This window comes from Lithobates pipiens, unplaced genomic scaffold (genome assembly GCF_037356315.1).
Source record: "Lithobates pipiens isolate NorthernLeopardFrog02 unplaced genomic scaffold, aLitPip1_a1.2 Scaffold_16, whole genome shotgun sequence".
Lineage (NCBI taxonomy): Eukaryota > Metazoa > Chordata > Amphibia > Anura > Ranidae > Lithobates > Lithobates pipiens.
The window spans coordinates 586,942,291-586,957,085 of record NW_027507748.1 but is presented as its reverse complement, the minus strand read 5'-3'; the positions used below and the strand labels follow the sequence as shown (position 1 = coordinate 586,957,085).

The 14,795-nt window shown below is 42.8% G+C and overlaps 1 protein-coding gene and 1 pseudogene across 1 annotated transcript in view; both read right to left on the bottom strand.

The window, feature by feature from the left end:
* Positions 1-14,795, bottom strand: part of ITGB7 (integrin subunit beta 7) — a 132,686-nt gene that overhangs the window by 76,527 nt on the left and 41,364 nt on the right. Inside the window, exon 4 of the mRNA XM_077483870.1 lies at positions 2,213-2,286. Coding sequence (XP_077339996.1) covers positions 2,213-2,286 — 74 coding nt within the window. The remainder of the gene's footprint in view (positions 1-2,212; positions 2,287-14,795) is intronic.
* Positions 5,949-6,127, bottom strand: LOC143986354 (U2 spliceosomal RNA; annotated as a pseudogene).

Here is a 14,795-nt window from a genome sequence, read left to right as displayed (position 1 = left end):
GTATTCCTTCCAGATCTGTGCAATAATCCAGTGTGAAACTTTGCCCCTGTGCAGGAGCTTCAGTTGGGAACTATGATACTATATGGCAGCAATCTAATGTGCATTACGGTGTGCTGCATTACTTGAAATGCTGAATACTTAATTTTTGGTCCATTGTGGTGTGTTAGGGAGCTCTTTAGCGCAATGTTAATAGACCCTAACTGACAGCAAGCAGAAGGATTGATAGAGAAACTCTCCAAGGCCGGCCATCGATTACTTGATTTTGTTGATTGCATTGATGGGGGAATCCCTCCCGCTGAGCTATTGTGTACTCCCGTGGGGCGGGGGATGGGGGGGTGTTTGTCATGGGTTACTGTTCCTGCCAGGAGAGAACAATGATTGCCACTAGTGGCTGTAGCCACTGGCAATAATAGCATACTAATAATTCAACATGCAGGTTGTACCCAAGTTGAACGATGGATCGACTTGGATACAATCAGCCTACCCATTCTGTAGATAGATCCAATCTTGGCTGGTCCCAGCTGAACTAGCTGTGATTCGTTCCATCTTTGGCCGACTTTAGGGAGCAAGTAGAGAGCTGGATGAGTGAAGCAGAAGATGTCAGTTTGGAATGGAGTGTTGTCAGTCTGTCCTTTATACCACACCAACATTTCAATCTTATCATGCAGGGTGACAGTGGGTGTTTAGTGAGTGAATTTTGTAAAGTTTAACTGCTTCCCGACCACCTCACGCCGATATACGTTGGCAGAGGGGCACATACAGGCAGAGTCACGTACCTGTACGTTGCCCTTTAAGAGGCTGCGGGGGGCGGGAAGCTCCATGAGTCCGGTCGTGGGTCCCGCGGACTCGATCGATGCGGGGATACCCGCAATCGCCTCACGGGGAGGAACAATGGGGAGATGCTAAAGTAAACAAGCATCTCCCTGTTTTGCCTAGCAACAGTGAAACTGATCTCTGCTTCCTGTGATTGGAGCAGAGATTAGTGATCTGTAAAACACAGCCACGCCCCCACAGTTAGCAACACTCCCCTAGGACACACTTAATCCCTACACTGCCCCCTAGTGGTTAACCCATTCACTGCCAGTTTGTATAGCACTGATTGCTGTATAAATGACAATGGTCCCAAAAATGTGTCAAAAACGTCCGATGTGTCCGCCATAATATCAGGATAAAAATCGCAGATCGCCGCCATTTAAAAAAAAAAATTAATAAAAATGCCATATAACTATCCTCTATTTTGTAAACGCTATAACTTTTGCGCAAACCAATCAATAATTGCGATTTTTTTTTTTACCAAAAATATGTGGAAGAATACGTATCGGCCTAAACTGAGGAAAAAAATAGTTTTTTTTATATATTTTTGGGGAATATTTATTATAGCAAAAAGTAAAAAATAATGCGTTTTTTATCCAAATTGTGGCTCTTTTTTTGTTTATAGCGTAAAAAATAAAAACCGCAGGGGTGATAAAATACCACCAAAAGAAAGCGCTATTTGTGGGAAAAAAAAGGACGTTGATCTTGTTTGGGAGCCACGTTGCATGACCGCGCAATTGTCAGTTAAAGCGATGCAGTGCCGAATTGCAAAAAGTGCTCTGGTCAGGAAGGGGGTAAATTTTTCCGAGGCTGAAGTGGTTAAATGAGAGATTAATAATCCCTAACAACTGAGCTGGGGTTATTGAGAGGGAAATGATGGAAGTTTTATTTTCCCATATTAAATGGAACCTTTCAATGCCTTTACAAGTCTGCAGAACACACTGCTGACATGCCACAATATACAACAGTATCATTTTTTTTTAGGTTCTCCTATTTCTCATAAACTCCAGTGACTTTGCCTAGGCTGAGATGACATCATAAACCTGCTGCAATGGAAGCATCTTCTCTTCTTTCCCCTACTGATCACTTAAAGCGATCCCAAAGGCTGGTGTTTTTTCCCCCTAATGCATTGTCTTCATTAAGGTAAAAATAAACTTCTGATTGTACCATTTTTCTGGAAAGGGAAGACTGCACAGAAGTGAGATTGAGTGGCAACAGGTATATTTAATTATTATCTGCATATAAGTGATATTGGAATCCAATCAATAAAGAATATACAATATTGGAATGTTCATTAGACAATACAATACTTGCTGATGACAGCCTACACATCTGACAGATTCATAAAAGGGTGTGTATGTCGTCACTGGTTGATTCATGTGGGTTTGAAGATATTCACCTTAGCAGAGCACCACAGACACCTGGGATGAGATCTGATACATTCTGAGCAGGATAATGTGTGTACACAGCCATCTGCAATATGACAAAAAGGCACATACACATCAGTTATTTGACGCACGTTGCATATGTTTTAAAGTAGTTCTAAAGGCTAAATACTTACCCGAGCCCAATCTGAGGCCAGTGCTGTGCATGAGAGCAGCAGCGCTGCTCTCCCTCTCTCTCCACAATGGACTCTGTGGTGTCATTGGCTCCCACTGCTGTCAATCAAATCCAGTCAAGAAAGCAGAGGGTGGGGCCAAGCTGCACTATGTGTGTCAATAGATGCACATAGTGCAGCTCGGGATGAAGCCCACACAAGTAACCCCCTAGCGGCTTATTAGCGGGGGTACTCAAAGAGAGGAGGAGCAAGGAGAACCAGTGGGGGACCCAAGAGGCCTGCTCTGTGCAAAACCATTGATGCCACTGCGTCATTTGACTTTACCCAAATGTCTTTTAAAAACTTCTCAAATGTGAGTGACCATTTTCATTATTCAATAAATGTTTGTTTATGTAAATGGAATCACACTATGTGACCCATTCCTTTCCCTTTTATAAAAATGTAACATTGGGAGGAATTGATTTTGATCCCTGGTCACTTATCCTTGGTGGAAACTCATTGATGTCAATATTGTGACGGACCTCTGCTTGTTTGGTCTACATTGGAAGTTGTGTATTCTGACATCTCCCCTGGGTGTGCTACACCACAAGCTCTGTTGACTCATCAGGGGTATCCCTAGTTGGGTTCAACCCGTCTGGTAAGCCTGTTTATCGGATTATCTACAGACAACTGGTTCACAAGTATTCATTTTGCACTTTAATCCATTGGAATCACTATATGGACTTTATATAGTCATGCACATGCACTGTTGTCTTATGTAAATGTATCACTATTCACTATATATTGGTTTAATATTGAATATAATTTTTTATTATTCTCTTATACCACCCAATTAAAAAAACATGCCAGGCAACAATACAGACAAGCCAGTGAAGCTCTACGTTTGGCACACGAACACCTAACTCTAAACTGAACCCCTGATAATATACGAAAATGGCGTCAGGCTAAACGTACGTTTGACCTTTGGACAGAACAACAGGAAGCAGATAAAATGCCGTACTCTACTTTACATTATCACAGGTTTGGTAACAAGGTAGGCAAAATGTTGGTCAAACTATGCTTGGGACCACGGCGACCCACCAATATCTCTACCCTGAGAGATGCGACTGGCTCCCTGGTTACCTCGCCTGCCAAAATCAGCAACCTACTTGCAGAGTACTACACAGAACTATACGCAGCCGACCAGACTGACCAAGCTACCGCGGAAGCTCTCCTGGCTAAGACCCATCTGCCCAAACTTCAAACTACACAGCTAGAGGGATTTAACGCTCCTATCACCTCTGACGATATCCGGTTGACAATCAAAAATATGACATCTGCCAAAGCCCCAGGTCCAGATGGCTACACAGCTGAATTCTATAAATTGACCAGCGACTTTATTCCCGACACCCTAAAACATGTTTATGCTGCCATGTGGAATGGGGGCCCTTACCTCCCTACTGGAACACAGGCACACATCAAATGAATATCCAAGAAAGGGAAAGATCCTCTGTTACTGAGTACATACCGCCCAATTTCCCTAATTGATGTGGATGTCAAAATCCTTTCTAAAATCATCACATCGCACTTAGCCTCCCTACTCCCTTCTTTATTACACTCGGCCCAATCTCGCTTCGTTCCAGGATGCTCAGCCACTCTAAACTTACGTAAGGTTTTAATGGCACTAGAACATGCCAAAACACACCCCGATCAAGACGTCACTATTATATAACTGGATGCCGAAAAAGCCTTTGACAGCGTTAGTTTGTCCTGGCTGTTCAGAGTAATGGAACAACTCGGCTTCTCGGGCCCCATCATGCAATTTTTACAACAAATGTACGCATCACCAACTGTGCTTCTTGTCACACCTGACTTAGTCTCGGACTTGATACCCTTAACAAAGGGAACGAGGCAGTGATGCCCCCTATCCCCCTTACTCTTCAATATTGCCATTAAGCCCCTATACAGAATACTCAATCAACACGATGAGATCAGTGGCATCACCATGGGCAACCAAGTTCTCTGCTCCGCTCTATTTGCAGACGACATACTGTTATTCTCCACTGACCTCCTCACAGACTTTGACAGACTCGGAGAGCTTTTTGCAGCCTTTTGACTAAGCTCTGGCTTTCGCATAAATTTTGATAAAAGCAAAATTCTAGAACTCCACCCATAACTGTCTGCTAAATGGAGACTTTTATCCCCATTTGCTATGGCAACCCAATATATCACATATATATGTGTATATCCGTATAGGACGTGAGCCCTCCTCTCTATATGTACTCAATTATCCCCCATTAATAATGAAAATTATTAAGGAGTTGGGAGCATGGACTGCCCTTCCCCTCTCGCTCTTTGGGAGATGTCACCTTTTTAAAATTGTGTCATTTGCACGCCTACCCAATGCAGACCATACCTCTTTTATTAAAACATTCTGATATACAAAAAATCCATAGGGCATTAACTACTTTTATATGGTCCTGCAAAAAGCCATGCATTGCGTTACAAAAACTATGCCTCCCAAAGTCCGAGGGTGGGGCGGGTCTACCCAATAATCATTTCTATAATCTCTCATGCCTACATAGACAGGGCCTATACTGGGTGAATGGAAAGTCTAAATACTGTAATTTCGATTGAAAAAGCCTATGGCGTGCAAAACACATCCAAAAACTTCCACCCGGTGCCAAAAAAAGTGCACACACAAAGAGTGAAACACAAAACCGTGCCACGGGTGTCTGCTGTCCTCCACTAGGAAGGACCTTAGCCTGATCCCCCAGGGTGTTAGGCTCAACACGGGGACTGAGGTACCAATACATGGCCCATCCAGCCGAAGCCGGACGACCGCCTTTCTCCGGAAGGTCTGCCGAAACAGACCCACCCAGGTACTAGGGTAGGTGCTCCCCCAAAGGGAGACCCCCCCAAAGAGAGGTCGGACCAAGCCAGAAAGCCTATGTCCACCCTCCCACAAGACTTTCAGGATAGGTCCGAGGACCGACACCCTACTCATCAAACGTGACAGTGACAACACAAAATGTGACAAACCACACAAATAAAATAAATAAAAAGTGGGGAAAGGGATAGTGAAGAGGAGAGTGAAAAGTTGGCCATTGTGCAATACAATGACCAGGCCCTCCGGCCAGGAATCAAAAATTCATCTGGTCCTAGCCAAAAGGCCGGCCCTAGAGGCAGGTGTAAAAAAGGGTGTTATATAGTGACGTGACCATGGTGCCAGATATCAAAGTGCGGAGCACAGTGAATATAAGGCACCCCTGAACTGCCACTTCAGGGGCACATCACCATAGGCTTTCCAACAGAAGCATCCCCGACCCCCCAGCCCAGACCACAACAGCCCCCATCCCAGCCAGAAAGGCATGAAGATCCAGGAGCTAGGGAGAGCCCTTTGCCATCAGGCCTCACTCTCGCTCCCATCACTTCTACCTAATTACATTCGGGAAGTACAGGCCGTTCCCTCGGTGGGACAAAGGGGAACAAACGTTCCCTCCTGAAAAACTGACTGGACCTAAAGCTGCCACAATCCAAGCCAGAAGGCCCGGGTCCCCTCCTCTGGCACCGACCAGTGGTTCTCCATCCCCATCAGAAAGCTTCCCTTTCGGCTACGAACCGCTCCGGGTCACCTTTACACCAGCAGGTTTTGCATAGAAACCGCCACCCCTGCTCCACCTCGCCGTAGAACAGGGACAGAAGCAAGCGCCACCTCCTGGTAACTGGTAAGAACAGATACTACACTTGATCTTAGCCAAAAGGCAGAGAAGAGATAAATACTGTAATATTTTACTTGAAGGCCATCCTGCAGTCCAATCCTAACGCTCTACCACCTCACCTCAAATCAAGTGTACTCAGCAGAGATACAGTCACCGCTTGGAGAGAGGTACGGAAACGACTGGGATTACCATCAAGTATCTCACGCTATCTACCTATCCAAGGCAACCCTGTTTCTCCCATCTACTTTCCACAAAGCATTTGATCAATGGCAATGGCAGGGATCTAAATCCAATCCCTTCCAACAGTCCTTCATTGACACTGTGCTTCAAAGAAACGATTATTCCATCTCCAGGCTTTACTCCTATCTTATTCAACACCGATCAGAAAAATACCACCTCAAACCATTCCTAAAATGGTCTAGCCTATTTGGTGACAATGAACTGCCGGACAAAAATCCTTGAGGGATACAGATACGTCTGCAAACTTATTATATCAGAAACACAGTATAAGATCATGCATAGAGCATACTACCCGTTCTGCATCAACAAAGCGGACCCAACTCAAGCGCAATGCCCCTGGAGCTCCCTACCTCGCCCCACATTGTTACACCATTGCTGTGACTGTACAGCCATAACCACCTACTGGGACTCTGTACTTGCCCACATCTGCAAAATCAATAAAACACACATTCCGAAGGATCATTTACTATGTTTGTTTGGCTACACACCACCAGCATCCTCTTCAACTGCATTGGGACCCCTAAATATTCCACAGTGGGCCCATCTATGTCTCTTGGTTGCTCGCAGGACTATTATGTCCCACTGGATTTCACCAACACCACCCACTCTACCGGCAGTAAAAAGAGCTATGCTATCGCTCTTCTACTTAGAGAGACTGGACACCATCACACTGAATTTTCGTTCTACCTCACGCTTCTTCACAAGATGGTGTAAATATATAGAGGCCACATTAACCCAGAAAGTCTTACAAGAAGTCATGCAACCATTCCACTATACCGGATGGTATTTGAAAAAAGAACTCACCTATGCACTAAGCAACCTCAAAAGTATCCAATCTGTCCGACCCCTCTACCTTTCGACCACCATAGGACATCCACTGACTCCTGCAGCTCGTTCATATCCATGACTCTCTTATATCTAAAACTAGTAACTCCCATAGTTATTGTTACGGCTAGGCCAATATCTGAGATCACCAGTCATTTATATCCAAACCATGCTTCCACTCCTGAAGGTATTATGGTATAAGTTATGACTTCTGTATGTATCACATTGCTTTAACATTGTTGTATATGTAAATATGACTCACCTGTTCCAATCCCCCCCCCCCACCCAGAACTTCACCTCCTCCGTTGAACTGAATACATACATACATACACATATATATATATATATATATACACACATATATATAACTGTTTTATAAAGCACACACAAAGAATATGTATAGCTGGGGGTGGATTTTCTTGTACCACATCCTCTAATGCTACATTTGCACACATTTGTGTAGGCAGTTTTAGAATGCACTATGCTCTCAGCAGAAATGAAGCTTTTCAAGACTACTTCGATGGAATTTAAAGCCACGCAAAAGGTGGACAAGGAGAAGAAGAGTAGTCACAATTTGTGAACACTTTTAAAGAGCACACATTATTTTACTGAAGTAAACATGCTGAAGAAATTGCGCCTGTCCAAGGAACTAAGTATGGCACTGTATATAGAACTGAGCATTTTTTTGAGCATACCACACAGCACAGTCATGTGATTCCAGACCACAGGAAATGACGTCATGCATTAAAATGCTGATGGCTTTCATGAAATAAATACTGTACATTTTACAGTAATACAGCACGCTTTATTTTACAAAAGTTTTTTGACGATATGGCATTTTTTTTCTCAGAAAAACGCAATACATTATCCTACAGCAAATTCTAAAGTGGTAAATATTGTTTAGTGAATTGAGCCCTGTATCTCATAACACATTCACATCATGACCCTGTGGCTTACTACAATTAATGTCTCAGAAAAACTTTTTGCAGTACTTTTTTTTTACTTAAACGTTAAAATACTATGTGACCCATATGGAAACCCTCCGCATACCAAAACTGAGACCCCGCTTTGTCATACACCGCTCTCAACACCTGTGTCTTCCTCATTCTCACACACATCTCTACCCACTCTGTCTCACACGCGAACATCAATGCCTCATGTGGTTTTAGCTACTCCAGATAATGAAGATTATTTCCCCTTTTCGAAAAGGGGAAACAAGTATTGTTCACGAACTGCTAAGCAACCAACGCTTTTGACAACTGTTTCAAAAATAAGTTTAGTTTCCCACAGGCTCAAAAAAAATGTAGTAACGTATAGTATAGCCACAGGTTTCAACAGTGCCAGAAAAACTGGACTCACTTCAGCTTAAAGCTGAACTTCAGGTTTGTATTTTTTTTTTGTATTTTTATATTCCATACCTAGCCGATCCCTATGGAAATGGAGAATGCCTTTTGTAGTCTATGCTACTATAGCAATCCTCGCTGTCTTCTGGGTCTGGTGCTGAGTGGCTATACTGCTGCATGGTAACCCCAGGAGGTTGCTAATTCGGAGTGGGTGCCATTCAAAGAACGCTTTACATTTTCTCAGTGTATGCAAAGCATTCTCTGATAGGACAAAGTGGTGTAGACATCACAATCTCCAGCTTTCCAATCAGAGAACACCTTGTCTTCACTGAGAAAAATGCACTTAAGGACCGGAAAGATTTGCCCCCTTAATGACCAGGCCATTTTTTGCGATACGGCACTGTGTTGCTTTAAGTGACAATGGTGCAAATGGTACCAAAACAAAATGGATGTCCTTTTTTTCCCCACAAATAGAGCTTTCTTTTGGTGGTATTTGATCACCTCTGCAGTTTTTATTTTTTGCTCTATAAACAAAAAAAGAGAGACAGTTTTGAAAAAAAACGATTTTTTACTTGTTCTGGCTCTCTGTGGAGCGATCACCGGTGGCCAGCGGACATCACGGTCACCGGCCATGCTCTTTGGCTCCAGCATCGCAATTTGCCTTGAAAAATACCTGAACTAAATGAAATATGGGAACTGCTTTTGTTGGTCTCTTGTAAAAAATACTATCTGCCTGGCTATTTGTTTATTCAGTGCTTTCTGCGTCATCAACCTAGACTCATAGGAAGAGGTCAACAAGGAATAAAGGGGGACATCCCACCAAATGTGGCAGCCCCACAAAATACCATTGGGTCTTTCCTTGCAGCATCCTTTCCCAGCCATTATTATTTTTACTCAGTTTGCCATTCCCGCCTGTTTTTAATTGACCAGGGCAGGGACAGCAGGAACAACAAAACTACAAAAGTATTCAATTTTTTGTAAATATGTAAGTAATGCAAAGTGTTAAAAAAAATGTTACGGGGCTGGGAATATGTAACTGTGTGGCCATGCAAGCCAGGAACTTTATCATAAATATTACAGGATTTGCACTTAATGTTTCTTAAAGTGATCACATCAAAATCTTTATGATAGACTTTCTGCAGCAGTTACTGTATTTTCCAGGTTAGATTCAGGACCGAATTAGTCCCTCCAGTCACTGTAACATGCGCACTGCTGCTATTCTCATTGCTTAACCAGCATCTTATGCCATTGATGCCCTGAAACTCATCAGATTCAATGGACTACAATTGGTTGTATTCCTCTCCAACCTGCCAAACACAGACTCCAGTAGTCTATGACAACCAATGTCAGTCCCATGACTGCCTCTCCTATATGTTTGAAAGCTAAAGCAAGATTTAGGGAAGTGAAGAAGACTAAAAAAATAGTACTCCAAGGTGGAGGTCAGGACAGGTCCTGTTGGAGGTACAGTATGTTGAGATGAGGGGAAACAGAGGAGGAGATGGAGGTGGAGAAACAGAAGATTGTGGAGGAGAAGGAGCAATTATACCCACCTACTACCTTCCCATGCAACACCTAGAGCTCTAATTTTTATGCCTACCTTTCTTTTTTTTGAGTGGGGCACTCCTGTTTTTGGAAGTGTGAGCAGCCTATGGTTGTAGAATTTTAACTTTCTTGCTTTCGCCAGCCCTCCCTCTGGCCATAAATTTCCCCTCTTCCATTTGTTGTTGCCTGCCATTTCACCTGGATTGGGGATAGCAGCCTATGGCTGTAGGTCCTACCTTGTAGCCATGCCTCCAGTGCCCTGACTATAATGAATCAGATGAAGCCAGGAGCTGGATACTTAAATATTCCTGTAATCAGAAGATGCTGTGTGGCAACTACCTGCTGGCTGATGAAGACGAGCAGACCGCTGGGAGAAACCATCAGAGGGAAGGCTTAAGGCCTGGCGTGCTCTCTTGGGACTGGCATGGATCTGCATGCATGCAGGGAATCTGTTACAGGGTGAACTGCAGCTGAGTCGAGGCCTGCTCTGGCGGAGTTACCCACAGGATATTTGGAAGGACACCTGCAGACAGTTCCCTTTCACTATCCAGCAGCAGCCCGGAGGCCACCCCTGTTCCATCCAGCCTGCAGAGATATCGGATTTGTGTGAGCCATGGTGTGGTGTGGACAAGCCGGATATCATCCCTTGAGCTACATTCCTGAGAGATCATCAACCTCATAACCATCATCATCATCTCCTGTTTGCCATCTTTAATATCCAAGATCTACATTATACATCATAGACACTATATACAGACATCTTTGCTTTCCACAGTTCTGCTGTTGTTTGTAGTTCCACAAAGTGTAACATCTTTAAGTCAGTGATCACTGTGAATCCAATTACAGTTTAATTTGTCCAGGGAGATTGTTGCTTTCTATTTTCAACTATTGGGTCAGTTACTCTGCTTCGCCATCCAAAGTTTCTTTGCATGCCATAAAACATCAGAGCTAGCTGAAGATCACCAGGAGTGCCACACAGCAACACAGGACAAGACAGAACAAAGCATCTTGGGATATGTAGTCCATTTGGATAGGATTTGCCCTTTTGTTGTATTATGTGAACCAGTGGGACCAGTGTGGATCTGCATGCATGCATGAAATCTGTTACAGGGTGAACTGCAGCTGAGTCATTTCCTGCTCTGGCGTAGTTACCCAGCGGATATCTAGAAGGACACCTGCTGACAGTTCCCCTTCACTGCCCAGCAGCAGCCTGGAGACCGCTTCTGTTCCATCCAGACTGCAGAGATATCGGATTTGTGTGAGAGTGGTGCGGTGTGGCAGAGGCCGGATGTCATCCCTTGAGCTACATTCCTGAGAGATCATCATCCTTATAACCATCATTATCCTCATAACCATCATCACCATTATTATCATCATCATCTCAGTTTAATTTGGACAGTTTAATTTGCCCAGGAAGATTGTTGCTTTCTATTCTCAACTTATTGGGTCAGTTACTCTGCTTTACCATCCAAAGATTCTTTGCATTCCATCAAACATAAAAGAGCTAGCTGAAGATCACCAGGATTGCCACACAGCAACACAGGACTACTTTTACCTCCATCCCCACTTCGGGGATTTCGTCTATTAGAGCGCGTTGAGTTATAACACACCAAGAACTCTCTGAAGGAACAGGTTGAATTGCAAAAGTTCTCTTTGCTAAAAGTTGTATTTGTTATTTACTGTTATGCATTTGTGTGTGAAGGAGCAGTGGAGAGGGGTCTGACACCCATAAGAGCCATTCCTTTGCTCTACTGTAGCCTGTTCACATAAATATTATATATGCTCAGTTGAGTACAGGGATTAAGGAATTCACTGCTGGATGTTTAAATCTCATAAGTGTCCTGTGTGAGACCACATTTTAAAGTGTAAACTGGAGTTTACTCCTTGAATTCTTTTACCTTCCATCTCATTAGGTAAATTTTGCTGATGTAATCAATTCTGTGTATTTTCTTCTTATTGGTGTAATTTAATTGGGAAAGGAAAAAACGTATGAATGCAGGGTGATAGAGGGTCAGGGCAACCAGGGGGATATTGACTAATCTTGTGACCCTCAAGAGGACAGCGCTACACACACATATACACATATATACATATACATATACATACATACATACATACATACATATATATATATATATATATATATATATATACATATATACAGTGCCTTGCGAAAGTATTCGGCCCCCTTGAACTTTTCAACCTTTTGCCACATTTCAGGCTTCAAACATAAGATATAAAAATTTTATTTTTTGTGAAGAATCACCAACAAGTGGGACACAATTGTGAAGTGGAATGAAATCTGTTGGATTTTTGAAACTTTTTTAACTAATAAAAAAAATGAAAAGTGGGGCGTGCAAAATTATTCGGCCCCCTTGCATTAATACTTTGTAGAGCCACCTTTTGCTGCGATTACAGCTGCAAGTCGCTTGGGGTATGTCTCTATCAGTTTTGCACATCGAGAGACTGAAATTCTTGCCCATTCTTCCTTGCAAAACAGCTCGAGCTCAGTGAGGTTGGATGGAGAGCGTTTGTGAACAGCAGTTTTCAGCTCTTTCCACAGATTCATCTCGATTGGATTCAGGTCTGGACTTGGCCATTCTAACACCTGGATACGTTTATTTGTGAACCATTCCTTTGTAGATTTTGCTGTATGTTTGGGATCATTGTCTTGTTGGAAGATAAATCTCCGTCCCAGTTTCAGGTCTTTTGCAGACTCCAACAGGTTTTCATCCAGAATGGTCCTGTATTTGGCTGCATCCATCTTCCCCTCAATTTTAACCATCTTCCCTGTCCCTGCTGAAGAAAAGCAGGCCCAAACCATGATGCTGCCACCACCATGTTTGACAGTGGGGATGGTGTGTTGAGGGTGATGAGCTGTGTTGCTTTTACACCAAAACATATCGTTTTGCATTGTGGGCAAAAAGTTCGATTTTGGTTTCATCTGACCAGAGCACCTTCTTCCACATGTTTGGTGTGTCTCCCAGGTGGCTTGTGGCAAACTTTAGATGAGACTTTTTATGGATATCTTTGAGAAATGGCTTTCTTCTTGCCACTCTTCCGTAAAGGCCAGATTAGTGCAGTGTACGACTGATTGTTGTCCTATGGACAGACTCTCCCACCTCAGCTGTAGTTCTCTGCAATTCATCCAGAGTGATCATGGGCCTCTTGGCTGCATCTCTGATCAGTCTTCTCCTTGTCTGAGCTGAAAGTTTAGAGGGACGGCCAGGTCTTGGTAGATTTGCAGTGGTCTGATACTCCTTCCATTTCAAAATGATCGCTTGCACAGTGCTCCTTGGGATGTTTAAAGCTTGGGAAATCTTTTTGTATCCAAATCCGGCTTTAAACTTCTCCACAACAGTATTATGGACCTGCCTGGGGTGTTCCTTGGTCTTCATGATGCTCTCTGCTCTTTCAACAGAACCCTGAGACTATCACAGAGCAGGTGCATTTATACAGAGACTTGATTACACACAGGTGGATTCTATTTATCACCATCAGTCATTTAGGACAACATTGGATCATTCAGAGATCCTCGCTGAACTTCTGGAGTGAGTTTGCTGCACTTAAATTAAAGGGGATGAATAATTTTGCACGCACCACTTTTCAGTTTTTTATTTGCTAAAAAAGTTTAAAATATCCAATAGATTTTGTTCCACTTCACAATTGTGTCCCACTTGTTGGTGATTCTTCACAAAAAATTAAAATTTTATATCTTTATGTTTGAAGCCTGAAATGTGGCAAAAGGTTGAAAAGTTCAAGGGGGCCGAATACTTTTGCAAAGCACTGTGTATATATATATATTTATTATATATATATATATTATATTACACACACAATAATATACAAATTATATAAATGCATAAATAATGAATAAAAAAAGTGAAAACAAAAATTTTAATTGAAACTGCATGTGGGAATCTGCCACTCAGGGGCAACCCAGGAAGTTTCTACTGGAATATATGGGAGAGATTGCAGTGCAAAGTAGATCCTAGACTTCTTTACTGGAGGTGATTATAGTGTAGCTTTTTTGCAGGTCCAGGTGGCAGCTGATGCCCACTGTCATCTCATGGTGCACTGTCCAGTCACTGTACAATATTTTTAGCTACTGTCTCTCAAAAAAAGACTGTATAATTTACTTTCCTTTTATATTGCCGCCTAACCAAATTGGTTACATACTGTCCAGCCACTTAATAATTGTGGTATTTGTCTCTCAGACTTGCTGCCTATTCAAGCACTTGTGCACTATCCTGGTGCTGGCCAATTTCTACCAAACGCTTACCTGAAGTTTTTATTTTTTTATAAGAGAGAGTTTGGTGAATGTCCCCGGAGGGAGGGGTTGAAGCCTGGGGTAAGTGCTCTGGCCGGGTGATTGACCAACCGGGTGGGGGGGGGTGGCTGGCTGTGCACTGTTTGCCGCCCCCCCCCCCAAAAAAATTACATCTACCACCGCCACTGCTTAAAGTACCATCTATTACCATCTACTGCTCTTAGACACCTTTAAATCTCCAAAAATGTATTTTTAGTTTGCTTTTGTGATCTGACTTCCTGTTGGAGGGTGGCAATGTTCTTTATTTATGATTCCATTGTATGTAGGAACATTTCCACCCTCTCTTCTTGTTCCCAAGATGGATTAAGACTATGAATTAAGAAATTCTGCTCTTTAAATGTATTTACAATTTTATTTACTAAATGTTATTTAGCAGCAGATCTGTGACAAAATATTTCAATGATACTCAAATAATTCCTGATGTGATCTCCGATGGAAAACAA